This window comes from Gopherus evgoodei, chromosome 23 (assembly GCF_007399415.2).
Source record: "Gopherus evgoodei ecotype Sinaloan lineage chromosome 23, rGopEvg1_v1.p, whole genome shotgun sequence".
In the NCBI taxonomy this organism is placed as follows: domain Eukaryota; kingdom Metazoa; phylum Chordata; order Testudines; family Testudinidae; genus Gopherus; species Gopherus evgoodei.
Window position 1 is genome coordinate 1,074,945 of NC_044344.1, and position 27,538 is coordinate 1,102,482.

Consider the following 27,538-nt stretch of genomic DNA (forward strand, 5'->3'; position numbering starts at 1 on the left):
ACAGCACTGAGACGGATTTAAAATAAAATCCAAGGATCAGATTATTAACAAAGAACAGCGTTTCAAAGACTCGTGAATATTGGAAATGTGTGAGTATAACACGCCTCTTGGAATTTTAACCTGAACCATCTGAATTCCTGGTCTGAAGTAAGTTCTCACCTCCCATAGTCAGGACCCAGCGCTTACCTTCCTGCTTCCTCAGTGATGGGGGATGGTGCTGACTCTGCCCCCCAATATTTGAAGTGCATCCTTTGGCTGTGCTCCCCCAGATAAAACTTTGCTCACTGCTTGGTTTCCTGTGTGCTCCTTTCCTGTTGACTTGGGATGCAAACGTAGCTCCATGTGTTTGGCTTAGAATGGTTGATGTCCATCTGAACCAAGGCAGGTGAATCAGCATCCGATCCCTGGCAGCAGACTCGTTTGTCAGCGCTGCCTCCACAGCATGTGTTCGGGACAGATTTTCAGCATGTGCACAGCCCCTGACATACCACCCGGAGGTACCTCCAGCAATGAGTATGAGGTTCAGTCTGATATGAGCGGTCATTGGACACCTCCCACACCCTTTGGAATAACTGCTGTGAAAGCAGCGGGTTAGGTGTAGAGAGTTTGTCAGGCCTGGGACGGGAGAGCGAATCCACTGCGGGGTTCTTCGGGCCACACCACAGCTGAGCAGCCTCTCCAGCTGGGGTGTGTCCCTGGGGTTTGAGGCCAGCAGGGCTACCCTAGCCTGACCTGTGTAATCTGGGTGTTTCTCTGCAGGTCAGAACCGCTTCCCGGGCTGCCGCTGTAAGACCCAGTGCAACACCAAGCAGTGTCCATGCTACCTGGCCGTGCGTGAGTGCGACCCTGACCTGTGCCTGACCTGCGGGGCGTCGGAGCACTGGGATTGCAAGGTGGTCTCCTGTAAGAACTGCAGCATCCAGCGGGGCCTCAAAAAGGTATTTGCTGTGCCCCTCCCCCAGTGTGCAGAGCAGTTTGGCTGGAGAAAATCCACCCCTGCTGCTCTGTCACCACTGGTCGCAGCCTCCCCAGAGATCAGGCCTGAGCTGAAGGGGGCGGGCAGTGGCTGGGCTGTTCCCTAGGCTCCCAAAGGGTTTTCAGATTGAAAGGCAGGGGTTGAACTAACAGTGAAGTAGGAAGAGGTCCCGGGAAGAGGAGCTGCCTGAGGAAGCACAGGAGGGACCAGAACTCAGGGGAAGGGGTGAGATCCTTAGAAAACAGGCCAGGGTTCACCAGAACTAATGGAGCTGCACGGAGCTGGGGCGGCTGCTCACAGTAACAGCATGTAGCCTCCTGTCCGGGGTGTTTGTCGTTTGGGTGGTAATTCCCTGAGGCTGGGACTGTGTCCACCTGAGCGTGCAGCACCTGGCATGATGAGTCGAAGCTCCTGGACGCAGCGGTGATACCAGCAATGCATAAATGAGCACTAGGGGGCAGGGGAGCCAATTCCCGGGGGAGCTCTGGGCTTGTCTGCATGATATCGGGGTGTTTTCCTTCCATTGCACACACTGCTGGCAGCAGCTCTGCAGACTGAGCCGAAATCTCTTGCACTCTAGCATTTGCTGCTGGCTCCATCAGATGTCGCTGGCTGGGGGACATTCATCAAGGAATCTGTGCAGAAGAATGAATTTATCTCTGAATATTGTGGTGAGGTTAGTAAAGCCATCTCGGCCCGTCCCCACAGGTCTGGGATGACGCAGACATGCGTAGCTACCGTTCTTGGGGCCACAGCCCCATGGGTTTCCCAGCACTGGTTAACAAGCAGTCCCTGCCCTCATGTTTGTGGGGCACAGTTCATGTGGTGCGTAGTCAGAGGAAACCACTGGAAGATTTTTCTCACCTTTCCCCGCCCTCAAAGTTACATAACAATGAGTGAGGCTTAAATAAATAAACCTGTTAACCCCCCAGGGGCCTAGCGAAGGCTAAGGGGAAGGGTTGGGATGGAGAAGGGCTGGGTCCTGGCCCAGACTCACTGGGTGATCTTGGGCGAAGATGGTGAAAATGGCCTTGGTTAGGGGAAACGAGTTTTCAGGAGTCCAGCCTGAGCCGGGTCTGCGGCGCTGGCCGAGTGGCGGCCCATTGGAATAGGTGGGAGCTATGGGTGCTCGGTATCCTCTGCAGCTCTGGCCCAAGGGCTGTAAATGGAAAGCTGCTCCTGTCTCGGTGGGTGAAAGCACTTGGCCCCTCGGAAGAGGCGTCGTGTGAGTGCCCGGCACGGCAGGACTGTAGCGTGTGAGCCAGGCCTCGTTCCATGTGGACGGCCATCTCCAGAGGGAGGCTGCGATATGCGTGCTGGCCGGCGGAGCAGAGGGAGGTTCTCCCTGAGCAGGCCAGCCAGCAGCCTCTGCCCTAATGCAGAGGGAGTGTTCCCTGGCTCTGGAGAGCACCATCCCCCGGGACACTCAGCGTAACGCCTGCCCATTTCCCAGCTTATTTCTCAGGACGAGGCCGACCGGCGGGGGAAGGTCTATGACAAGTACATGTCCAGCTTTCTCTTCAACCTCAACAACGGTAACTTCCCAGCGGGGGCCCTGGCTTCCTGAGCGTCACCCAGGGCAGTGCCTGGCTGGGAGGGAGGAGCCGACAGCAGCTGCGCCTGGAGAAGTCTCCCAGGCTCGACACTGGCTTGCTCCAGGCACTGTGTCTCCCCATTGCCACAGCTGCTGGACGCCTGCCTCTGCAGTCCTGGGCCAGGCTGCTCTGTGATGCCACCGTCTGAGCTCCCTGTAACCTCCTGGCACTTGCCAGCGCGGGGGCTGTTTCTGCTCAGTGGTTTTGAGGACAGAATCAAACTTTAGAAAGGCAAAGCTGTGAGCCCCAAGCAGGGCTGGAGGGCAGCCAGGCCAGAGGGATTTGCCTCCTGAGCTCATGGCTTGGCTCTGGGCTATAGAAACAGGCAGCGAATGCAATCAGCCCCTCTGGTGCTGGGATCCGCGTAGGAGCAGGCAAGGGACGTGACTCCACAACAGGCTTTGGGTGAGCTCGGGGATCTGCCCCCAGCTGGCTTTTCATGAGGAATAAATTCCTTACGGCAAAGGCCCTCCAGAGCCCAGGAGGATTCTGTGCGCCCGGCTCTGAAGAGCAGCTGAGTTCAGAGGCCATTGTGCTGGTCTGGCTCCGGGGCAGAGCTACCCGACTCGCTGAGTCTAGCCGAGCCCTGGAGCTAGTCGCAGGGGGAGTCGCAGGGGGAGACGCGGAGCCGAGCCCTAGAGCTAGTCACGGGGGGAGATGCGGAGCCGAGCCCTAGAGCTAGTCGCAGGGGGAGATGCGGAGCCGAGCCCTAGAGCTAGTCGCAGGGGGAGATGCGGAGCCGAGCCCTAGAGCTAGTCGCAGGGGGAGATGCGGAGCCGAGCCCTAGAGCTAGTCGCAGGGGGAGACGCGGAGCCGAGCCCTAGAGCTAGTCGCAGGGGGAGACGCAGAGCCGAGCCCTGGAGCTAGTCGCAGGGGGAGACGCAGGGGGAGATGCGGAGCTGAGCCCTAGAGCTAGTCACGGGGGGAGATGCGGAGCCGAGCCCTAGAGCTAGTCACGGGGGGAGATGCGGAGCCGAGCCCTAGAGCTAGTCACGGGGGGAGATGCGGAGCCGAGCCCTAGAGCTAGTCGCAGGGGGAGACGCAGAGCCGAGCCCCGGAGCTAGTCGCAGGGGGAGACGCAGAGCCGAGCCCCGGAGCTAGTGTGGGGGGAGACGCAGAGCCGAGCCCCGGAGCTAGTGTGGGGGGAGACGCAGAGCCGAGCCCCGGAGCTAGTGGGGGGGGGGGGAGACGCCGAGCCGAGCCCTGGAGCTATTCGGGGGAGGAGGGGGAGAGGCCGAGCCGAGCCCCGGAGCTTGTGGGATCTTGGTCTGCTGGGAATCTCAGGGTTCTGTGGTTTCCTTTCCTAATAGATTTCGTTGTTGATGCCACCCGCAAAGGAAACAAAATCCGCTTTGCCAACCACTCTGTGAACCCCAACTGCTATGCCAAAGGTGAGAGCTCGGCGCCCAGCCACAGCCGGACAGGGGATCCCTGACTGTCGCTCTGGGTGACGCAGGGTCTCCTGAGCCTCTTGGAAGCATCCTCTGGGGCTGTGTGCTCTGGAGGGGGCTGAACACCAAAGGAAAGACCGAGTGTTGGGTTTCCAGGCACTCCTCCGCAGTTGGGTTCTCTCCACTCTGCCAGGCCCTCCTGCTGCTCAGTGGGGACAGAGCCTGCTGGCCAGCCAGACCCCCGGGCGAGTCCCCTGGTGCTGGAGGAAAGCCTGGCCTGGAGCCGAGCCCTGACCCCTTTCTCTGCCGCAGTGGTGATGGTGAACGGAGACCACCGGATAGGAATCTTTGCCAAGAGGGCCATCCAGGCTGGGGAGGAGCTCTTCTTTGATTACAGGTGAGCCCCGCGGGGCCTGGCCACGCAGGTGCGTGGTGTGATGATCTCTAGAGCAGTGGTCTCCAGCCTTTGTGCACCCAAGATCACTTTTTGAATTTAAGGGCAACCCAGGATCTACCCTTCCCTGAGGCCATGCCCCTTCCCTAAAGCCCTGCCCCACTCACTCCATTCCCCACCTTCTCTGTCATTCCTTCTCCCCTCCCACTCACTTTCACTGGGCCGAGGCACGGAGTTGGGGCTTGGGAGGGCGTGTGGGCTGGGGCTGAGGGGTTCGCAGCGTGGGAGGGGGATCTGGGCTGAGCCTAGGGCAGGGGGTGATGGGTGTAAGCTCTGGGAGGGAGTTTGGGTGCAGGAGGGGGCATGGAGTGCTGGCTCGGGGGGGGGGGGGTCGGGGCTGGGGCAGGCAGGAGGCCTGTCTTGGAGATCGCAATTGACCGGTTGGTGACCACTGCTCTAGAGAGACGGGCTGGTGGTAGAGAGGCTGCTGGGAAAGTGACTATGTGCCAGTGTTCCTGTCTTGCAGGTACAGCCAGGCTGATGCTCTGAAGTACGTGGGCATAGAAAGGGAGACGGATATCATCTAGCCCCCTGCGGGCACGGCCCCTGCTGGCTGCCCTGATGCCGTGTTCATTCCATGCTTCTCCACTGCTGCCCTGTTCCCGTTGCTGTGTGTCCCGAGTGCTTCGTTCCAGCCAGACGCCTGGGAGCAAAGCCCAGGGCAGGAGCAGGAGTCAGATGCTGCCTGGGGTAGCAGGAACCTGGCTCGGTTCCGGGGCAGGTGGGCACTGGCGCTCCTAGGCTGGGAGGGCCCCAGAGACTGGAAGGAAGAGGCATGGCTGAGAAATGCTCAGTCTGCTTCTAAACCTGCCTGAGCGACCAGCTGCATCTGGAGCCAAGGGACCATGCGGGGAGCAGGGATTGGGTGCTTGATGTTCTGCTCCTGCCGCAGCCACTGGAGTGAACTTTTATCCCTGGGGCATCTCTTGCTACCTCTTGATTTCCTTCCATGCTGAAGTGCTGGGGACGAGGCTGCTAGCACGTGGTCAGACCTTACCGAAGGTCAGTCCCGCCTCCCTGCAGCATGGCTCCAGAGGCCCCAGCGAAAGGGGGGAGCTGCCCAGCACAGCGTGTGTGGAGGGGTCCGCCAGGGTGAGGAGCCACGCTGGTTACGCGATGCGATGGTGCCAGGCGGAGCCGAGTGTGCGTCTGTCGTGGGGTTGCCTTAGGAGCCAGAGGAGCTGGTGGGAGGGGGCAGGAAACGTGAGGCCGGCTGGGGCGTGGGAGGCCCCTTGCCCTGCCCCAGCTCCCACCTGCCAGGCTCTGCGGAATGCCAGGTGAACGATGTATATTTCTGCCTCTTGCAGTGGATGGGCCCTTGGAACCTGGTGCGTTGCGCACCCCCTGCTCTGCAGAACTGGGGCGCCACAGGCCACGCGTGGCTCCGGCTCGCTGCACCTGGGGTTAGTGGTGGGCAAGCCTTCGGCCCGTAACAGGCAGGCGGGCGCTGCTGGGACGGCCCCTCCAGGGACTCTTCTCAGCTCCTGCTGGTTTTTGTTCTGTTAGTCAGGTGAGTGGTGCTGCTGCAGGCATGTCACTGACGCAGACATTTTAATCTGCTCCACTCCCTGTCCTGGAGAGGGACTGCCCCAGAGCTGCCATGCCAGAGCCAGGCAGTGCTGCGAACACTGGGCACTGTACTACCTGGCACTGCTCCTTGCTGACCAGCGAGGGGGCCTGGGGCCTCTCTGAGGGCTGCCAGTCAGCTGGGGATGCAGAGGGGCTGGGTCTCCCACAGGAAGTCAGAGAGCTGCTGGCCCACAGATAGCGCAGAGCGTTCTGCTTGCCCAGTGCTGGGCTGGGTGCTCCAGCGTGTCTCAGTTGAGCCGGCAGGTTCCCCTGGGCCGGGCTGCCCCAGCAGTACCTGTAAGGCACTTTACAAGCCCCCCCTGCTCTGGCCTGGAGCTCCTGCCATTGCACAGAACTCTTCTCACGTGGCGTTTGGATGAGCGAGGGCTTTGCCTGCTGTAAATACCTTGTGGCTGGTGCCCACCAGCAGCTCTGTTGTGCCAGGCCCCCTCTCAGCAGTGCAGACCGGGGGGGCAGGCTCCCCAGAGGTGGAGAGCAGGGCAGGGTCTGCTCTCAGCACCCCATGCAATGAAATCAAGTGAGCACTTTAAACTAGGCCTCCCACGCAGCCGAGGGGCTGGGACCTGGGTGGCTCTGGGTTTGAGGACACACCTGCCAGCCCAGGCACAGCTGGTGCTGGGTGGGGTCAGTTCAGACGGCAGGGTCTTGTCGTAGACCAGGAATGAAAGCCAGGGCTGGCCTGTGCCTGGGGAGAGGGGGCAGGATGTCTCGCTCTGGGCCGAGGGTGCAGCCAGGCTGGGGAGGCAGACGACGAGCCAGGCTTTCAGACCTGCTGCCTGCTAGCCCAGGTTTGTTCCTGTTCTCAAATATCCAGGCGTCTGTTCCTGCCGCTAGCAGCCGAGCGGGGCCCAAGGCCTGTGCTGCTTCACCCCCCCCCCCCCCGGGTGGTTAGGCCGATCTCCCTCCCTGAGGCTGGCAGGGGTGTGTGCGCTTGGGCCCCCTTGTCTGACTGAGTGACCCATCCCTCTCTGGCACCATACCACCCTCCCCATCCAGTGACTTGCCCCCTGAGCTTGGCTGTCTGCGCAGTGAGAGGCTTTGTGTCTGTGGTCTGCTGCCGTGAATTATATGCACTTTAAAACTGATGTGGCTTGTAATCTTTGTCCTAATAAAGTGGTAGCGAATGTCCTCCCCGGCCTGGCTGCCAGCATCCGTTCTTACCCCAGCCCGAGTGGGAGCTCGCCCTGCTGCACTGGGGCCTGGATGCACCAGAGCAGTTCAGAGGAGCGGTGAGTGGCCATTACGATCCTTAGCTTGGCCCTGCTGAGAACTGCCCCTGCCCTGGAGGTGCCCTGCTGCACATGGACACCTGGCTGCAGTATTGTTCTGGTCCCACCTGCAAGCTCGGAGCAGGCCTGACGGGGCTAACAGCAGGAGCGTGGGGGCATGGTGACTCCAGCATTGCCTGGTGCTAGAGATGGGCACAGAACAGGCGTCTTGGTCTGAGTGGCTGGCCCAGTTCAGTTACATCTGGCCCTGGGGATCCCTGCTGTGCCCACGGGGGCAGGGGCAGGGCCGTAGTTGGCGCTCCAGTGACTAGTGACCAGCAGGCACGGGGAAGGGGACGAGTGCTCGCCCTGCACAGCGTCGCTTTGCCGGGCATTTCAGCTCATCCACACTCCAGCCTAGTGAGTCGCCACCCGCAGAGGCTGGGAGGGGGAGGCTCCTGCATGGGGCCCCCTGGACCTTGCTCTGAGCTTTCCTTGGTTCAAGGAAGGAGCTGTGTGACCTACACCTGCCCCACTCTCTGGCCCCCCAGGCTGCTTCTGGGCCCAGCTCTGATCCCACCACCCTGTCCCTCCTATGCTCCGGCTCTACCACCCACAGTAGGACACTGGCAAAGGGGCCTGTTTCACTGCCAGCACAGCGTCCCTAGGCAGGGAAACCCCCTTCTCCTGCTGCACAAGCAAACCCGAGGCTGGGGGTGTTGAACTCTGTCATTCTGCCTTTATTTGCACATCCTCATGTGTCAGTCAACAAAACAGCTGTAAAATAAAACACCCAGCAAAGCCGGGCTTTTGGGTCACTCAATGCATGTCTGTCCCGCTGCAGCACGTGAACGGGGCGGTCCTGGGGCCGGCTGGTCTCAGCAGGGCTTGCCCCTGTTGCAGAGAGGTAGCACCCGACAGCCTGTGCCCCAGGCCGCACTCACCCGGAGCAGCCGCTCTGGTTTCTTCTTGTTTTTTTATACAAACGGAGAGAATAAAAAACCGTGTGTGTGTAATCAACCGGTCAGCAGCGAAAATGGTAGAAAGACTCCAACGATCTTTACCTGGTTGTATGAGAGCAGCGAGTGCGGGGGGAGGGGGCGTGCACGAGCGAGCCATTGCAGGGGCAGCCGGGGTGCAGGGCACGCTCCGGGCCGTGTTCCAGTGCTCTGTAGTACATGGGTCACTTCATGGCTTTGGCTAAGCGAGCAAACAAGCAGGAAATCTAGCTGCTAGCACTGCTAACCGGCCCCGCGGAAGGCCCATGTCTCCTCCAAGGGGCCGCTGCGGGGTTTATAGGGGAGGTGGGTTGGCAGCCACCAGACGTGCCCCACTCCCCGGGCTTGGGCTGAGATGGCATCTCCGGGTAGGCCCATCTCACCTGACAGGAGTCCATGGGGGCAGGAGCGATTGCACCAGCTGGTTCCAGGGGGATTGGGGCTGGGGGTTGTTCTGCGTGGCCCCTACCTTCCGCTCGGTGTGCAGTGCAGGGGGCTTGTGACTGTGCCAGTGCTCGGCTCAGTGTAATTCCAGGAGGAAGACGTGGGCCCTGCCCATGGGCAGGGGAGCTGCAGTGGAGGGGGGAAGGAGCAGACGCCCCAGCGGGAGCTGGGTTCTGGCAGTTCTGGGTTGCTTGGCCCCTTTGGTCCGGCAGCACTCGTTCCCCTCCCAGCACCGCACAGGAGGTGCCAGCGTTTGAGGCATTAACCCCTTCCTTCCCCTGCAGCCGGCGGCTATTCGCCTTTCGCCTCCTCCAGGATCTGGGGCAGGTTCTGGTCCTTGTGTGGGACCAGGGGCTTCCCGGGGCCGTGGTAGTCCTGGACGGCCTTGGGCTCGTTGGTGAGGTATGAGCCCTTGTAGCGGTGGTGGTGGAGATACAGCAGCAGCAGCAGCCCGGCCAGGAGCAGGAGCAAGAAGGTCACAACTAGTGGGAAGGAGGAAAACAGCTGTGAGTGCGTCTCCCTCCTGCAGCCGCGGCCTGAGCCCTTGGCCGGGTCCCCTCTCCTGCCGCAGGCTGACGGGAGCACCCGAGACAGGCTGGGCCCTGGAGCCAGATCCCAACTCGCGCGGCTGGGCCAGTGACCTCCCCCGGCTCAGCTATGGGCCCAGCCCGGTGCAAGCAGAACCGCTCCCGCTCCCCCAAGCCTCGCACCGCCTCTGCAGGCAGCCCCGTGGCACTCAGCAGGCGGCAGAGAACCCGGCCCTGCTGCCGGATGGTGCAAACGCGCAGCCGAGTCACTTACAGCCAGTGATGATCCCGAGCCAGCCATCGTCGTGCACATGGGGGAACTCTGCAAGAGACACGACGGGGGGCTCAGCCGGGGGGGCAGGGACAGGCTCTTTGGGTGTCGCTGCTACACGGTGCACAGCTCAGCCCATTGCCCAGCGGGAGGTGGTGGGGCCAGGACCCTGCAGCCATGGACCTGCCCCCGGCCCTCCCACCCCACTGCGCTGCTGGCTGGGGCTGGTGACGGGCTGCCTGACAAGAACAGCTCCCTGCAGGGCCCAGTCCTGGCGACAGGGCTGCTGCCTTCCCGCAGCTCATGCATCTTGCAGCTGAGGCTAGGTGTAGAACCCAGGCATCCTGGCTCTCCCCCCCCCCCACTTTTCTCCCAGAACAGGGGCTAGAACCCAGTGCCGCTGGGTGGGGCTGGCATGAGCCCTCCCTACCTGTGCCCAGGTACCAGGGGTCCATTTCGGGGGGGATGTCCATGATGCTGCGGGGCATGGAGGCGCAGTTGGACTCCACCAGCTCCCCCTTGATGCGGTAGGGCGCCGGCCTGCCGCTGGGGCGAAAGATGGCTTTGAAGGGCAGGATGCTGTTGAACTTCACCCCTGATAGGCAGCCCGAGAAGCCGGGCGTGTTGTACTTCTGGATCTCGGGGTCAATCATGCCTGTCTCTGCAGGGGCATGGATGGCAGGGGCTTAACTGGGGCAGAGCTAGGAGGGGCCAGGGGTCTCCCCCCATGGGGAAGGGGAGCAGTCTACCCTGGCCCCATAAGACTGGGGAGGAATTTCAGCTTCCACGAGCCAGGGGCGGATGAATGGTTCCCAGCCTGTCCATGGTGGCCACAGCCAGGGGCGCTGAGCTGCCAAGGAGCAGCGCAGTTCCCAAGGGGGGGCAGAGGGGCAGGGCAGTTTCCCGGGGGCTGGTGGAGGGGGACAGGCAGTTCCCCAGGGGGGAAAGAGGGGGCAGGGCAGTTTCCCGGGGGTGGTGTAGGGGGACAGGCAAGGCAGTTTCCCAGGGGCTGGAGGAGGGGGACAGGCAGGACCCTGGGGGGCAAAGGGGGCAGGGCAGTTCCCCTGGAGTGGGGAGGGGAGCAAGCAGTTTCCTGGGGCTCTGCTTACCCATCACGCGCCCCAGGTACAGGTTCTTGGGCGAGTCCAGCTTCCTGTCCACGAACAAGGAGAACTGCTGTTCCGTGACGGGGAAATAATCCACCTGGGGTGAGAGTGAGAGCCCTGCTCAGCCCCCCATAGCCTGCAGCCCCCAAAACCTCTCCAGGGGCTGGAGCTCAGGCAGGGGCAGTTCGTTCAGCCACTGACCCAGCAGCTTCACTGCATCAGCTCAGCACGGCCCTGCGGGAGCCAATCGGGGGTCTGGCAACTCAGCCCCGGCCAGAAAGTCTTGTGTCCCTCGATCATAACAACCCTGCCTGGCACCCACCTGCCCCCTTACGCCTCTGCCTCCAGAAGCAGATCCCTGCAGGGCGGGCCTGGCCCCAGCCTGCAACCCCTGGGAGCAGATCCCCGCAGGGCAGGCCTGGCCCCAGCTTGTGACCTCTGGGAGCAGATCCCTGCAGGGCAGGCTTGGCCCCAGCCTGTGGCCCCGGGAGCGGATCCCCGCAGGGTGGGCCTGGCCCCGGCCCGTGGCCCTGGATGCGGATTCCTGCAGGGCAGGCCTGGCCCCGGCCCGTGGCCCTGGATGCGGATTCCTGCAGGGCAGGCCTGGCCCCTGGAGTGGATCCCTGCAGGGCGGGCCTGGCCCCAGCCTGTGGCCCCTGGAGTGGATCCCTGCCGGGCGGGCCTGGCTCCAGCCTGTGGCCCCTGGAGTGGATCCCTGCAGGGCGGGCCTGGCTCCGGAAGCGGATCCCTGCAGGGTGGGCCTGGCCCCAGCCTGTGGCCCCAGGAGTGGATCCCTGCAGGGCGGGCCTGGCCCCAGCCTTTGGCCCCTGGAGTGGATCCCTGCAGGGCGGGCCTGGCTCCGGCCAGTGGCCCCAGGAGTGGATCCCTGCAGGGTGGGCCTGGCTCCGGCCAGTGGCCCCGGGAGCGGATCCCTGCAGGGCGGGCCTGGCTCCGGCCTGTGGCCCCAGGAGTGGATCCCTGCAGGGTGGGCCTGGCTCCGGCCAGTGGCCCCGGGAGCAGATCCCTGCAGGGCGGGCCTGGCTCCGGCCTGTGGCCCCTGGAGTGGATCCCTGCAGGGTGGGCCTGGCTCCGGCCTGTGGCCCTTGGAGTGGATCCCTGCAGGGCGGGCCTGGCCCCAGCATGTGGCCCCTGGAGCGGATCCCTGCAGGGCGGGCCTGGCCCCTGGAGTGGATCCCTGCAGGGCGGGCCTGGCCCCAGCCTGTGGCCCCTGGAGTGGATCCCTGCAGGGCGGGCCTGGCCCCTGGAGTGGATCCCTGCAGGGCGGGCCTGGCTCCGGCCTGTGGCCCTGGGAGCGGATCCCTGTAGGGCGGGCCTGGCCCCTGGAGTGGATCCCTGCAGGGCGGGCCTGGCCCCTGGAGTGGATCCCTGCAGGGCGGGCCTGGCCCCAGCCCGTGGCCCCAGGAGCGGATCCCTGCAGGGCAGTACCTGGGTGTAGAGTGTACGGTTGATGCGGGTGATGTTGATGCGATGGGGCCTCCCGTCCGTCACGGGCGCAGTGGTCAGCGGGAAGACGTAGGGGCTGGTGCCCAGCTGGTAGCGCAGCTGCAGGCTCCCTGCCGAGGCAAAGCCCAGAGCAATGAGCAGGAGCCAGCCGGGAACGACCCAGAACCCAGCGCGGGAAAGGGTCTGGGGGCCGGCTCCAGTAATGTAGCGGGGCCTGAGGATCCCTGACAGGGAAGGGGGCTCAGCTCTGGGCCAAGACCCCGGGAAGGTGGGGAGGGGGTGACGCCAGCTTGAGGCCGTGGGGGGAAGTGGCCCTGGCTCCGGCCCCGGGCAGGCAGGGTGGGGGAGGGCCCCTGGCTCCGGCCTGACATCCCCAGGCTCTCACCGTCCTCCCGGATGAGCACAGCCACGTAGTCCCGGCGGAAGGAGCTGACATAGAGCAGGACGGCAGGCGCAGTGCTGGTGCGGAAGCTGAAGCTGAGCTCCTCGCTGGTCAGGTTGTAGCCCGGCAGCGGCTGGCTCAGGATGCTGGCAAACGCACGGGCGGCCGAGAGCTCAGCCGGCAGGATGTTGTAGCGAACCCAGGTGCCCGGCTCGAAGTAGGCACCAATGTCTGCGTGATGGGCACAGAGGGAGTGACGGGGCCTGGCCTGCCCCTGGTGGCCCCGATCCTGTGCGCCTCACCCCTCACCCCGGCCTCTGGCCGGGTGTCCCTGACCCCGCGCGCCCTGCCCATCACCCTGACCCCGGGCACCCTGCCCCTCACCCCGGCCTCTGGCCGGGTGTCCATGCCCCTGGGCGGCTTGCCCCTCACCCCAGCCTCTGGCCGGGTGTCCATGGCGGCCTGCCCCTCACCCCGGCCTCTGGCCAGGCGTCCCTGACGCTGTGGGCCCCGTCCCTCACCCCGGCCTCTGGCCGGGCGTCCATGCCCCTGGGCGGCCTGCCCCTCACCCCGGCCTCTGGCCACGCGTCCCTGACCCCGGGCAGCCTGCCCCTCACCCCGGCCTCTGGCCGGGTGTCCATGCCCCTGGGCGGCCTGCCCCTCACCCCAGCCTCTGGCCGGGTGTCCATGGCGGCCTGCCCCTCACCCTGGCCTCTGGCCAGGCGTCCCTGATGCTGTGGGCCCCGTCCCTCACCCCGGCCTCTGGCCGGGCGTCCATGCCCCTGGGCGGCCTGCCCCTCACCCCGGCCTCTGGCCGCACGTCCCTGACCCCGGGCGGCCTGCCCCTCACCCCGGCCTCTGGCCGGGCGTCCATGCCCCTGGGCGGTCTGCCCCTCACCCCGGCCTCTGGCCGGGCATCCATGCCCCTGGGCGGCGCAGCACCACTCACCGCGGTTGCAGAAGGGCCCGTCGAAGGCAGAGAGGCTGCAGTTGCACGTGTAGTGGCTGTAGCGCTCCACACAGAGCCCGCTGTTCAGGCAGGGCACCCGCGGGTACTGGCAGTAGCCGGTGCAGTTCACCCGCACGCCCTCCGTCTCGTTGGCCTTGCCCTCCAGGTTCAGCGTCTGCCCGTTCACGCGCAGCGCCCGCAGGCAGCCCAGGAAGGGGTGCAGCCGGTGCTCGGCCGAGCCTGGCCCGGGGGGCAGAGAGTGTCAGGCCTGGGAAGAGCCAGCAGCCTGGCTGCCCCCACCATGGCAAGGCCTGCACTGCCAGGCTGGGTTGGACGGTCGACCCCGAGGTCACAGGTTCCTGCCGAGGGAGGATCGGCAGAGCCCCAAAGCACCGACTCCCCTGGGGAAATCGACCTTCACTAGCACCCTTGCTCAGGGTTCAGCGCCTGGGAATACCCCACCCCCAGGAGAGGCCCCAATTCTCACCTGATGGGGAAACTGAGGCCCTGAGAGACGGAGGGACGTGCCCAACGTCACAGAGCTGGAGAGAGACCCCAGGAGTCCTGGCTCCCAACGCCTGGCTCTCACCACTAGCCTGCCCGACACTGAGAGTGAAGTGCTGAGGGGAGCATGGGCTCGGGGGCTGGCTTGTGTTTCTATCTGCACCATGGTAATGTTTGAACACTGCAGCTGAGCAGTTCTCCACTGGAACGGTCAGAACCTGGGGGATTCTGGGAAAAGGGGGCCACACGGGGACGCATGGAGCCCCTGCCAGGGCCGAGCACAGCCGCAGGGTCAGGCACCTTGCAGCTCTCTGGGAATCAAATCAAACAAAACCACACACAGCTGGGTGCCATGCGGCTACCCCTAGCAATCCCCAGGCCATAGACCTGTGCTCTGCGAGGCCGGGCCCCGCCCTGCCTTGCTCACTGAGAGTCGCTCCAAGGGGGGGCACCAGCCTATGCCTGTCCCTTCCAAAGCAGAGGAGAGCAAGGTACTTTGGGGAAGAAAAAGGAGACACCCAGAGCCCCGGCAGGAGGGGGAGAAGGGGGAACCTTGCTGGGGGGACACCCAGAGCCCCGGCAGGAGGGGGAGAAGGGGGAACCTTGCTGGGGGGGCACCCAGAGCCCCTGGCAGGAGGGGGAGAGAAGGGGGAACCTTGCTGGGGGGGCACTCAGAGCCCCTGGCAGGAGGGGGAGAAGGGGGAACCTTGCTGGGGGGACACCCAGAGCCCCGGCAGGAGGGGGAGAAGGGGGAACCTTGCTGGGGGGGCACCCAGAGCCCCTGGCGGGAGGGGGAGAGAAGGGGGAAACTTGCTGGGGGGGCACCCAGAGCCCCTGGCGGGAGGGGGAGAGAAGGGGGAAACTTGCTGGGGGGACACTCAGAGCCCCTGGCGGGAGGGGGAGAGAAGGGGGAACCTTGCTGGGGGGGCACTCAGAGCCCCTGGCGGGAGGGGGAGAGAAGGGGGAACCTTGCTGGGGGGGCACTCAGAGCCCCTGGCGGGAGGGGGAGAGAAGGGGGAACCTTGCTGGGGGGGCACCCAGAGCCCCTGGCAGGAGGGGGAGAGAAGGGGGAACCTTGCTGGGGGGACACCCAGAGCCCCTGGCAGGAGGGGGAGAGAAGGGGGAACCTTGCTGGGGGGACACCCAGAGCCCCGGCAGGAGGGGGAGAGAAGGGGGAACCTTGCTCGGGGGGACACCCAGAGCCCCTGGCGGGAGGGGGAGAGAAGGGGGAACCTTGCTGGGGGGACACTCAGAGCCCCTGGCGGGAGGGGTAGAGAAGGGGGAACCTTGCTGGGGGGACACTCAGAGCCCCTGGCGGGAGTGGGAGAGAAGGGGGAACCTTGCTGGGGGGACACCCAGAGCCCCTGGCGGGAGGGGGAGAGAAGGGGGAACCTTGCTGGGGGGGCACTCAGAGCCCCTGGCGGGAGGGGGAGAGAAGGGGGAACCTTGATGGGGGGGCACTCAGAGCCCCTGGCGGGAGGGGGAGAGAAGGGGGAACCTTGCTGGGGGGGCACTCAGAGCCCCTGGCGGGAGGGGGAGAGAAGGGGGAACCTTGCTGGGGGGCACTCAGAGCCCCTGGCGGGAGGGGGAGAGAAGGGGGAACCTTGCTGGGGGGGCACTCAGAGCCCCTGACATGGTGGGGGAGAGAAGGGGGAACCTTGCTGGGGGGACACCCAGAGCCCCGGCAGGAGGGGGAGAGAAGGGGGAACCTTGCTGGGGGGGCACCCAGAGCCCCTGACATGGTGGGGGAGAGAAGGGGGAACCTTGCTGGGGGGGCACCCAGAGCCCCTGGCAGGAGGGGGAGAGAAGGGGGAACCTTGCTGGGGGGACACCCAGAGCCCCTGGCAGGAGGGGGAGAGAAGGGGGAACCTTGCTGGGGGGACACCCAGAGCCCCTGACATGGTGGGGGAGAGAAGGGGGAACCTTGCTGGGGGGCACCCAGAGCCCCTGGCAGGAGGGGGAGAGAAGGGGGAACCTTGCTGGGGGGACACCCAGAGCCCCTGACATGGTGGGGGAGAGAAGGGGGAACCTTGCTGGGGGGACACCCAGAGCCCCTGACATGGTGGGGGAGAAGGGGGAACCTTGCTGGGGGGGCACCCAGAGCCCCTGACATGGTGGGGGAGAAGGGGGAAACTTGCTAGGGGAACACCCCAAGAGCCCTGCATGGAGGGGACAATGGGGGCAGAAGGGAGGGTGGGCCCATGATAAGAGAGGAGTGTGGAAAGGGGGCACAGAACCTGTGGGGGGATGAAAGGAGGTTCGGTGGGGAGTCCGGGGGGTTGGCACCCTGCCCCCAGGGGTAATTCATGTCTGAAAGGCCCAGTGACTCTGGTTCCCCTCTGGTGATGCACCGCTCTCCCCGGGCACCCCCGGGTCACTGTCTCCCCTGGGCCAGGGGCCGAGCGGGGGGCTGGGCTGCTGCACTCCAACAGGCCCGGCACTGACTGAGGGAAGAGGATGGGTGGTGGGGGAGCCCGAGGGGCCCCCCTTGCAGAAAGGGGGGCAAGGGCCTGGCACACTAATGGGGCCCTGGCCCAGGGCTGCTTCCAGGTCTGAGCAGAGCACCCTTTAAAGCCAGGACACCCACCTGCTGGCTAAGGAGCAATACAGCCGGGGCAGCCCAGGGAGGCCCTTAGCCGGCCCTGCCAGCTGCAGGAGTCCTGAGTTCTCTAAGGGGAGGAGCTGGAGCATCTCGGGTTCGCTGTTGGGCTGGGGAGGGGTCCTGAGCCGGGCGCTGGGAGCAGCCCCGGGGGCCCCAGGCTCTGCCCTTCACTCACCCACGTAGAGGGGCCTGTCGAACTCCAGCCGGACGTAGCTCTGGGGTGGGGCCAGCCGCACCACCCAGGGCATCTTGTCCACCCGCAGCCGCGCCAGCTTCACGTTGATCTCGGCCTTCACCTGGTGCCACTCGTCATCGCTGAAGGGGACAGGGGATCTCACCGTCAGGTTCTCGTCCCCGTTCCCAATGTCGTACGCGAACACCACGTCTCTGGTGGCTGGGGAAGCAGGGGAGGTCAGCTCTTGGGGGCTCCCTGCCAGCAGCACCCACCCCGAGGCCCCCAGAGTCTCGCCCACAGCCCCTGCCATCCTAGCCCTGGCCCCTGCCAATCATCCTCTGACGGTGCCCCTAAATCCTACCCCCCATCACCCTGCGACGGCTCTGCCGGTGCCCCTAAATCCTACCCCCCTCCATCACCCTGCGACGGCTCTGCCGGTGCCCCTAAATCCTACCCCCCATCACCCTGCGACGGCTCTGCCGGTGCCCCTAAATCCTGTCCTCCTCCATCACCCTGCAACGGCTCTGCCGGTGCCCTTAAATCCTACCCCCCTCCATCACCCTGCGACGGCTCTGCCGGTGCCCCTAAATCCTGCCCCCTCCATCACCCTGCGACGGCTCTGCTGGTGCCCCTAAATCCTGCCCCCTCCATCACCCTGCAATGGCTCTGCCGGTGCCCCTAAATCCTGCCCCCCCCATCACCCTGCGACAGCTCTGCCGGTGCCCCTAAATCCTGTCCTCCTCCATCACCCTGCAACGGCTCTGCCGGTGCCCCTAAATCCTGCCCCCTCCATCACCCTGCAATGGCTCTGCCGGTGCCCCTAAATCCTGCCCCCCTCCATCACCCTGCGACAGCTCTGCCGGTGCCCCTAAATCCTGTCCCCCCATCACCCTGCAATGGCTCTGCCGGTGCCCCTAAATCCTGCCCCCCTCCATCACCCTGCAATGGCTCTGCCGGTGCCCCTAAATCCTGCCCCCCTCCATCACCCAGCAACGGCTCTGCTGGTGCCCCTAAATCCTGCCCCCCCATCACCCGGCGATGCCTCTGCCAGTGCCCCTAAATCCTGCCCCCCTCCATCGCCCTGCGACGGCTCTGCCGGTGCCCCTAAATCCTACCCCCTTCCATCACCCTGCAATGGCTCTGCCGGTGCCCCTAAATCCTGCCCCCCTCCATCACCCTGCAATGGCTCTGCCGGTGCCCCTAAATCCTGCCCCCCTCCATCACCCTGCGACGGCTCTGCTGGTGTCCCTCACTCCCGACCCGCAGCCCCCACTACTCCAGCCAAGTTCTGGAAGATCTCGTCTGCGACTCCCCGGCCCCACACCCAGCCCCTACTGTTGAGCTCGATGCGGATGTAGTTCCTGCAGCCCCAGTTCTCCAGGAAGACCCCGGAGAGGGCGGTGGTTCGGAAGTAGAAGGAAATGTCCAGGCTGTGGTTGGCCAGGAAGGTGGGGAACACGAGGGAGGCGCCTTTGTTGAAGGAGACGGTGTTCCAGGTGTTCCCTGAAAGAGACCAGGGCAGGGTGAGCTCTGGGCCCCGCAGAGCCAGCAAGGGGGTGACCCGGGCCCAGCCCCTGCCCTGCAGGACAGAGGGACCTTGCAAGGGCCCCGGCCATGCCCCCCGCCCGGCAGGGCACTCACGGTCTCCGTAGCAGCGCAGCGGCCCCAGCAGGAACTGGGCCTCGGACTGGGAGCGGTTGGTGTCTCCCACCACGACCTGGGTGACGGGCAGGTGGTCCACGAAGTTCAGCAGCCCCTTGTCCGTCCTCCTAGAGCCGAGCCAGGGGTGAAGGAGCCGGGGTCAGAGAGGGACAGGAGCCCCCCAGGCCGCTCCATGCCTCCTGCCATCCTTCCCCACCCCCAGCTGGATGCCCCCCACTGCCTCTAACACCCACTGCCTGCCCCCCACTGCCTCCCCCCCCCACTGCCTCCCCCCACTGCCACAGCCTCTCTGCCCCCCTCTGTCACCCCCCACTGCCTCCCCCCCACTGCCACAGCCTCTCTGCCCCCACTGTGTCACCCCCACTGCCTGCTCCCACTGCCCCCACTGCGTCACCCCCACTGCCTGCTCCCACTGCCCCCAACACCCGCTGCCTCGCCCCCACCACCACAGTCTCTCCGCCCCCACTGCCTCGCTCCCCACTGCCACAGCCTCTCTGCCCCCCTCTGTGTCACCCCCCACTGCCTCGCTCCCCACTGCCACAGCCTCTCTGCCCCCACTGCATCACCCCCACTGCCTGCTCCCACTGCCCCCACTGTGTTGCCCCCACTGTGTCACCCCCACTGCCCCCAACACCCACTGCCTCGCTCCCCACTGCCACAGCCTCTCCACCCCCCACTGTCAGCCCCCACTGCCTCGCCCCCCACTGCCTGCCCCCCACTGCCACAGTCTCTCTGCCCCCACTGCCTCGCTCCCCACTGCCACAGCCTCTCTGCCCCCCACTGCATCACCCCCACTGTATGCCCCCCACTCCCACAGCCTCTCCGCCCCCCACTGCCGCCCCCCACTGCCCTCAACACCCACTGCCTCGCTCCCCACTGCCACAACCTCTCTGCCCCCCACTGCCTCGCCCCCCACTGCCTTGCCCCCCATTGCCACAGCCTCTCCGCCTCCCACTGCCTCGCTCCCCACTGCCACAGCTTGCTCTGCCCCCACTCAGCTACCCCCCACTACAGCTGCCTACTTGCCCCCCTCCCCACTGGCACCCTGTACCGCCCCACTCCACCAACACTCCCCCCCAACCCCCCCAACTCTGTGCTGCCCCACTCCACTGACTCCCCCATGCCCTGCGCTGCCCCATCACCTCAGCAACCCCATCCCCAGGCACCCCCCCACTGCCAGCCCATGCTCCAGCCCCCCCGCCCGGGGCTCACCACTGGGCATGGTCAGCGTCACAATTGCAGAAGTACTTGGGGTCGACGCAGTTCTTGTCCAGGCCGCAGGCGCAGCGCTGGACGCCCGGCGGGGAGCCCCCCCAGTAGTAATGGCGCTGGTCGTGGCGGCCCATCCAGAAGCTGACGGGTGGCCCGTCTGTGGGAGGGGACAGAGCCGCGGGTGAGGCGGGCAGGGGGGTGGGCTGAGCTGGGCTAAGGGGCTGGGGGAGCGAGTCCTGCACTGGGGGAGCAACAGCCTGTGCAACCGGACGGAGAGCAGCCCAGGGGGCCAGACTGCACCTGCCCAGACGGGAGGTGCAGGGGGGGTGAGCAGGGACCATGAGACTCACCCCATGACCCTGCCCTCCCCCACTGCTGGGGCAGGGCAGTGACCCCCCCAGTACCCACCCATTAATCCCATTGCCGGGACGGGGCAGAGCCCCCCATTTCCCGCCCCGAGGCACGCACAGGGGGTGTTGAGCAGGCGGGAGCTGTAGCAGGAGAATTCCAGGTGCTGCTCGCAGTACTCGGAGCCGTTGGCCAGGGCCGCCACCTCCGCCCACGAGGCGTTCCAGTACTCCACAGCGCCCAGGAAGGGCCGGTCCACGCTGGAGCCCCTCACCCGCGTGGCGTAGTGCCGGTTGTGCCGGACGATGGTCCATGCCCGATCCTCTGGGGCCGACGCGCAAGGAGAAAGGACGGAGTCAGCGAGGGAACGGCCTGGGAGTCGCTTCATCCCAGCCCCTCCCTCCGGCTCTGTCCTGCATCACTCGGGGGCGGGCGGGGAAATGGAGGCAGCCCAAGCACCATGACAAGGTCCAATCCCCTTCCCTACCAATGGGCCTCAGCCCTGGCCGCCCCGAGGGCCCCTCTGCAGGCAGGGGTCAGTCGCTCTTGGGCTCAGTTCTGGAATAGACACCGTCACCGGCCCTCCAGGAACTGGGCTGAGACCCCACCCCACAGGTGCTGCATGTGGGAACGACTTCTGGTCACCACTGCCTGGGGCTGGGTCAGAGCTGGTGACCCCTAGAGAGGAAAAGCCCTGTGCCCCAGTCTCTGCCCCACGACCGGATCAGGGCCAGCACCCCCCAGAGGGGAAGGATGGGGACCCAGTCCCTGCCCCCGAGCCATCCAGTCCCTGTGGTGGTGCCATATTGGGGCCAGCATCCCCTACAGGGGAAAAGCCCTGTGCCCCAGTCTCTGTCCCCTGAGCCAGCCAGTCCCTGCCCCGGGACCGGATCAGGGTCAGCGCTCCCTAGAGGGGAAAAGCCCCAATTCCCAAGCCCTGCCAGACCCTTTGGCATCTCTCCTCCCCCTCCCCCCGGCTACCTCGGATGTCGCAGTAGACGGTAAAGGGTTTGAGAGGCCCACTGCCGTCAGGGTCAATGGTGAAGTTCCCAGATGTTTTCCCACTGAGCCGATACGCGTCACACGACTCTTTGTAAAGGGCTGGAACAGGCAAAGCAGGAGGCTGGGATGAGACTAGCGAGCCAGGAACCCATCCTCAGCCCCCCCATTCCCCTGGCTGGGCCGGAGCTCACATTTGTGGCAGGTCTCTCCCTTGTATCCCGTCAGGTCGCAGACGCAGGTGAAGTCATCCCAGGACTGCAGGCAGCGGCCGCCGTGCTCGCACAGATTGGGGGTGCACCTGGCGGGGATGGATGCAACTGAGGATGGCCGGGCACATGGACGCCGGGGTGAGCGGGGTGTGCAGCTATCCTGCCATGACTCCAGCCACTGGCAGAGCTGCCCAGGAAAACCTGTCCTCTGTCCCAGGGCAGCCAGGCCCTGCCTCAAACCGGATAGCTCTGCCCCAGGGCAAATTGTGCCTCCAGCTGTTATTAACGACCGCAGCGCCGCATGGATGCTGGCTGAGATCGCGGCCCCCCATCAGGCCAGGCACTGCGCAGACACGGTCCCTGCCCCGACTAGCTCACTCTGAACAAAGCAGAAATGGGGTGGCTGAAAGCTGGCGGCAGGGCAGAACCGCGATCTCAGGTCCCTTCAGGCCCAGCCCTAGGCACCAAGGACAAGCCCATGCCCCTCTCCCACGGTTTGGTCTGGGGCAGCCCCCAGCACAGACACGGCCTGGCTTCTGTCACGGGTCAGGCAGCCGGCTGGCCGGTGGGCACGTACCTGTCGGTTATGCTGCACATATTGAAGAATACGTTGGAGTATTTCCCCAGCCGCTCCTGCCTCAGCAGGTCCAGCTCCACGGGCTGGGCATCAACGCTGATGCTCTGCAGGCAGCCATGGAAGGCCGTCTGGTTCGACAGGCAGCCGGTGATGGCGGCGGGTTTGGGGCAGCCTGGAATACACACGGAGGCGGGGAGGGGGTGAGTCCCACCTGCCCCCCAGCCGGCCCCCCCACCCCCAGGCCCGGGCCGCCCACCTCCAAAGAAGTACTGGGTCCCGGTGCGCAGCTGGAAGGGGTGGGCCACCCGGAACTCGGCCCCGTCATTGTCGTCGATGGTGATCACAGCCGAGCCGTCCCGTGCCACCAGCTCCACCATGTGCCAGAAGCCGTCGTTCAGCCGGTACCCTGGATGGGGGCAGAGTTGGGGGGGGCGAGTGGGCTGCTGGTTCCCATCACCTCCTGCACCCCCTTGGCAGGACAATACGATGCCAGGGCCTGAGACCCCCAGCAGGTGGCCATGGGGAGACAGGCCCTGCCATCCCCCCAGCCCCTCCTCCCCCAGCCCTCTCCTTGCTCACGTAACAAAGAGAAGGGGAAGGGGATCCCAGCCTGTAAGTGCCGAGATGGGGAACTGATAGCTGGGAACAGGCTCTTCGGTCTAGCAGACGACGATCCAACACGGGGCCATGGCTGGAAGTGGAGGCTAGACAAACTCAGAGGTGTGCGCTGTTAACGTGCGAGTAATTAACATTGGACCGAGGTTCTCTAGCACTGGCCATTTCCAGTCCCAGCCTGGCTGTTCTTCATGACGCTCTGCTCTGGGAGCTAAGGGGCAGGGATCCCATGGGCTGCGCTAGGCAGCAGGTCAGAGCAGCCTGGGAAGCTATGAACCGTTGGGGGGGGGAGTCGGGGTCAGGGTCAGGGCAGCAGGTCAGAGCAGCCCGGGAAGCTATGAACCAGGTCGGGGTTGGGGTTGGGGTCAGAGCAGCCTGGGAAGCTATGAACCTGCAGCGAACTCCAGCTTCTTGCGGCCAGACTGGGCAATGGAGACGTTGACCTGGCCATTGCTCAGCACCATCTCCAGGGAGCCCAGGTGCTCGGCGAAGCTGGTGTAGAGCAGCAGCCCCACCGTGTCCCAGGAGCGGAACTTGAAGCTGACAGACAAGCGGTTTCGGCGTGGGATGCCTGGCACCTGCAGGTAGTTGTTGATGCCAGCGAAGGTGATGGGCATGTAGGGCTGGTCCTGGCAGTAGTGGCTGACGTGGCCCTGGGAATAACCACACAAGAGCTGGTGAGCGAGCACCCAGCCCCATCCAGCTCCCTGGCCCTGCTGTTTCCCCTCTTGCTGCCCGGGGCAGGAGTGGGGCACTTACATCTCAGGCCCATTCACGTGGGCCCTGCCCTGGGGCTCTCTGGGATCAAAATCAGGGGAAAAACAAGGAACCCAGACAACATTATCGCAAGGTTCCCCATATCAAAAGTACAAATCAGAGTTGTACATAGAAGAGAGTGTACTGATGTACCTTGGAGAGCGTTTCCCAGTGGGGTAGTCCCATCCCAGCTTGCAGAGAAATGATCTACCTGGTGCATGACGCACTCTCAGGAGGACATCAGGGGTAGACAGAACCATGCGGCGCCTCACCTCAGTGGATTGATGGCCATGCACAAAGGCAAATGTGCAACAATACTGTAAAAATGGTTTGGTCTCTGCACAGAACAATCCTAGCCCCACAAAAAGAAATGCTCCCTTAAGAGGGTCCATGGCAAGCTTTGCAAATTGCTTTTGTGGGACCCTTCCAGAAGACTCAGAGAAGAAACCAATGCCTTCTGCTCCAGTCTCCAAATGGTGGCAGCATTTCCTTTGAAAGCAAACACTGCCTGAGCTACAGCAAAGATCTTAGTGGAACAAGTCTCCTCTCACTGGTGACTCCCTGCGAGGGTACAGTCAGACAGAGGAATACGTTTTATTGGGCAAGTGTTCCAAAAACGTTTACAGTTGTTGGGAGTGCAACAAAAATGGCACCTTCCATACGGGCCTCAATCGCCAGGGATGGCAGAGCGAACAAATGGCACCATCACACTCATGCCGTGGAAACTGGTAGATGCCAATGGACACAATTGGGACACTCTAGTTCCACTCATTTTAATGTAACTCAGGGCAACTCCTGCTGCCTCCACAGACCATAAACCCTTTGAGGTGATGACTGGGTGAATGCCAGAGCATCTTTTGTGGCATGCCAGTGGTTCACAGCTAGAGGGAGTTCTAGTCGAAACCTTTCTGCAAGCATTACAAAAACACTGGAATCCGATTCACTTGCAGGTAGCTATCAAACTGAGGAAATCCAGACAGAAGGCAAAAGCCTATTTTGATAAAAGCCAAAGAGAGAATGCTTGGGAAACTGGAGACCCAAGTTATGCTCCAATCATATGCTGCATCTGAACACAATTTACGTAGCCGATAGGCTGGGCCAAATGTGGATAGACTCAGTGCCGCCGTATACAAAATTAGAATCTCACATGGGAGCAGAAAATTAGATCAGTTCTATCATGCAAATCAGTTGAAATTGTACCGGAAAAGAGAGATTTCTCCACAGGCAGAGGAAGCAGAGCCATTGACTACAAAAGCATGTAACCCAAGAGCCGGTGAGAGTCAGCCCAGTCACAGGAAAAGAAAAAAAACATGTGGGGTGTAACTACATTAATCCTGTACTTCTGCTTGAATGCTGCCTTTCAAACTGTTTGCCAGAGGCTGGGAATGGGCAACAGGGGATGGATCACTTGGTGATTCCCTGTTGTGTTCATTCCCTCTGGGGCACCAGGCATTGACTGCTGCCGGAAGACAGGACACTGAGCCAGATGGACCTTTGGTCTGACCCAGTCTGGCCAATCTTATGTTCTTATGTCTGTCACCCCTCTTCCTGGGACTCACAGTGACTCTCAGCCAGCCAGTAAAACAGGTTTATTGGACAACAGGAATGCAAGTTACAGCAGAGCTTGTAGGCACAACCAGGACCCCTCAATCGAGTCTTTCTGGGGGTTCCGGGTGCTTGGATCCCAGCTTGGGATACCCTGAATTCCAACCACCAGGCCCTAAACCGAAACTGAACTAACTCCCTGCAGCCGATTCCTTTTTCCAGCTTCCCGCCAAAGGTGCTGACACTCCTCCCTCCCCACTTGGCTCAGGTTACAGGCTTAAATCCTGTCCCTCACCTAAAGACATCCCTGGCTCTCCCACTCCCCACACAGACAGTCCCTAATGCATCACATCTCTCCCCCCTTCGAGACTGAACTGAGCGGGGTCACTCTGCCCAGTGACCTGGGGAAGTTCAGGGTCCCCTCTCCGGGACAACGCATCCACTGTCAGGTTGGCACTTCCCTTCACATGGACCACGTCCATGTCATAGTCCTGCAGGAGCAGGCTCCACCTCAGGAGCTTGGCGTTGGCTCCTTTCATCTGGTGCAGCCAGGTCAGGGGAGAGTGGTCGGTGTACACGGTGAAGTGTCGCCCAAAGAGATATGGCTCTAGCTTCTTAAGGGCCCACACCATGGCCAGGCATTCCTTCTTGATGGCCGCGTAGCTTTGTTCCCGGGGTAGCAGCTTCTTACTCAGGTACACGATGGGGTGTCTCTCCCCCTTTTCATCCTCCTGCATTAACACCGCCCCCAGTCCCGTGTCTGAGGCATCGGTGAACACCATAAAGGGTTTGTCAAAATCTGGGTTTGCCAGAACTGGGCCACTAACCTGCTGGCACTGCTCGGTCCAGATCACCTTGTCTGGCTTCCCCTTCTTGCACAGCTCAGTGAGGGGGGCGGCTATGGCGCTAAAGTGGGGCACGAACCTTCGATAGTACCCCGCCATCCCAATAAAGGCCTGGACCTGCTTTTGGTTTGGGGAGCGGGCCAGTCTCTGATCACCTCCACCTTGGCTGGTTCCGGCTTCAGGCAGCCGCTCCCCACCCGATGGCCCAGGTAAGATACTTCAGCCATCCCCACCTTGCACTTCTCAGCCTTTACTGTTAACCCAGCCTTTCGGAGTCGGTCCAGGACTTGTTTAACCTGGGACATGTGGTCCTCCCAGGTCTGGCTAAAGACACAGATGTCATCAATATACGCCACGGCAAAACTCTCCATCCCCCTCAGTAGCTGATCCACCAGGCGCTGGAAGGTGGCCGGCGCTCCCTTGAGGCCGAAGGGCAGGGTCAGAAACTCATAGAGCCCCAGAGGGGTGATAAAGGCCAATTTCAGCCTGGCATCTGCGTCCAGCAGCACTTGCCAGTAGCCCTTGGTAAGATCCATAGTGGTGAGGTACCGAGCACCTCCCAGCTTGTCTAGGAGCTCGTCAGGCCTGGGCATAGGGTAGGCATCAGATACGGTGATGGCATTGAGCTTTCGATAGTCCACACAGAACCGGATTGACCCATCCTTCTTGGGGACTAGCACCACTGGCGAGGCCCAAGGGCTGGAAGACGGCTGGATCACCCCCAAAGCCAGCATGTCCCTGACCTCTCTTTCTAGGTCCTGGGCAGTTTTCCTGGTGACCACCACGTGCATCTGAAGAAGTGGGTATTCACCCACGAAAGCTCATGCTCCAAATCGTCTGTTAGTCTATAAGGTGCCACAGGATTCTTTGCTGCTTTTATAGGGGCATGTGACCCGGTCTCCACCCGGTGGACAGTCAAATTAGTGCGTCCAGGCTGGTTGGAAAACAGCTGTCGGTATAGATGCAGCACCCCTCTGATCTCAGCGTGCTGGCCCGGGGTCAGCTGATCAGAGAGGGGAATCGCCTCCAGGGGGGAACAAGCTTTTGTTCCAGGGAATAGATCACTAAGGGGTCATCTCCCTGCCCCTCCCAATGTCCACACACGGCCAACACCACATTCCCCCTGTCATAGTATGGCTTCATCATATTCACATGGTACACCCGGCGGTGATGTGCCCGGTTAGACAGCTCCACCACATAGTTTACCTCATTTAGTTGCTTGACAACCTTGAAGGGCCCTTCCCAGGCAGCCTGGAGTTTGTTTTTCCTCACGGGAATGAGAACCACCACCTGATCCCCGGTGGCGAAGGCACGGGCCCGTGCCGTGCGGTCATACCAGACCTTCTGCCTCCTCTGGGCTCGGGCCAGATTCTCCCTGGCCAGGCCCATGAGCTCGGCCAGTCTCTCCCGGAAGGTCAGGACATACTCCACCACTGACTCTCCCTCGGGAGCGGCCTTCCCCTCCCATTCGTCCCTCATCAGGTCTAGGGGCCCCCTTACCCGCCTTCCATACAACAGTTCGAAAGGTGAAAACCCGGTAGATTCCTGGGGTACCTCCCTGTATGCGAACAGCAGGTGAGGTAAGTTCTTGTCCCAATCCTGCGGGTGCTGGTTCATAAATGTTTTTAGCATCATCTTCAGCGTCCCGTTGAACCTTTCCACCAGCCCGTTGGACTGGGGGTGATACGCTGAGGCCCAGTTGTGTTGGATCCCACATTTTTGCCATAAGGACCGGAGCAGGGCCGACATGAAGTTGGACCCCTGATCCGTTAAGACCTCCTTGGGGAACCCCACCCAGCTGAAAATTGTCAGCAGCGCATCTGCCACGGTGTCTGCTTTGATAGAGGACAAGGCTACCGCCTCGGGGTAGCGAGTGGCGAAATCCACCACCACCAGGATGTATTTCTTCCCCGACCGGGTCGTCTTGCTGAGGGGTCCCACTATGTCCATGGCCACCTTCTGGAAAGGTTCTTCTATGATGGGTAAAGGCCTCAAAGCCCCTTTCCTCTTGTCCCGGGCCTTCCCCTCTCTCTGGCAGGGGTCACAGGATTGGCAGTACTGTCTGACCTGGGCAAAGACCCCAGGCCAGTAAAAGTTCTGTAGCAGCCTCTGCCTGGTACGCCAGATTCCC

At 63.2% G+C, this 27,538-nt stretch overlaps 2 protein-coding genes across 4 annotated transcripts in view; one reads left to right on the forward strand and one right to left on the reverse strand.

Annotated features, from left to right (window-relative positions):
• Positions 1 to 7,134, forward strand: part of EZH1 (enhancer of zeste 1 polycomb repressive complex 2 subunit) — a 29,098-nt gene extending 21,964 nt beyond the window's left edge. For all 3 annotated transcript variants that reach the window (XM_030540909.1, XM_030540907.1, XM_030540910.1), the window contains exons 15-20: positions 760 to 938; positions 1,557 to 1,652; positions 2,430 to 2,511; positions 3,882 to 3,962; positions 4,275 to 4,359; positions 4,883 to 7,134. In XM_030540909.1, coding sequence (XP_030396769.1) covers positions 760 to 938; positions 1,557 to 1,652; positions 2,430 to 2,511; positions 3,882 to 3,962; positions 4,275 to 4,359; positions 4,883 to 4,943 — 584 coding nt within the window. In that variant the 3' untranslated portion in view covers positions 4,944 to 7,134. The remainder of the gene's footprint in view (positions 1 to 759; positions 939 to 1,556; positions 1,653 to 2,429; positions 2,512 to 3,881; positions 3,963 to 4,274; positions 4,360 to 4,882) is intronic.
• The window catches only part of CNTNAP1 (contactin associated protein 1), a 37,719-nt gene continuing 17,057 nt past the window's right edge, over positions 6,877 to 27,538 (reverse strand). The window contains 18 exon segments of the mRNA XM_030540906.1: positions 6,877 to 9,004; positions 9,007 to 9,138; positions 9,458 to 9,505; positions 9,885 to 10,115; positions 10,564 to 10,657; positions 12,007 to 12,134; positions 12,410 to 12,637; positions 13,356 to 13,595; positions 16,637 to 16,855; positions 17,972 to 18,139; positions 18,278 to 18,405; positions 19,511 to 19,667; positions 19,979 to 20,182; positions 20,840 to 20,959; positions 21,052 to 21,158; positions 21,647 to 21,818; positions 21,903 to 22,052; positions 22,653 to 22,914. Coding sequence (XP_030396766.1) covers positions 8,733 to 9,004; positions 9,007 to 9,138; positions 9,458 to 9,505; positions 9,885 to 10,115; positions 10,564 to 10,657; positions 12,007 to 12,134; positions 12,410 to 12,637; positions 13,356 to 13,595; positions 16,637 to 16,855; positions 17,972 to 18,139; positions 18,278 to 18,405; positions 19,511 to 19,667; positions 19,979 to 20,182; positions 20,840 to 20,959; positions 21,052 to 21,158; positions 21,647 to 21,818; positions 21,903 to 22,052; positions 22,653 to 22,914 — 3,060 coding nt within the window. The 3' untranslated portion in view covers positions 6,877 to 8,732.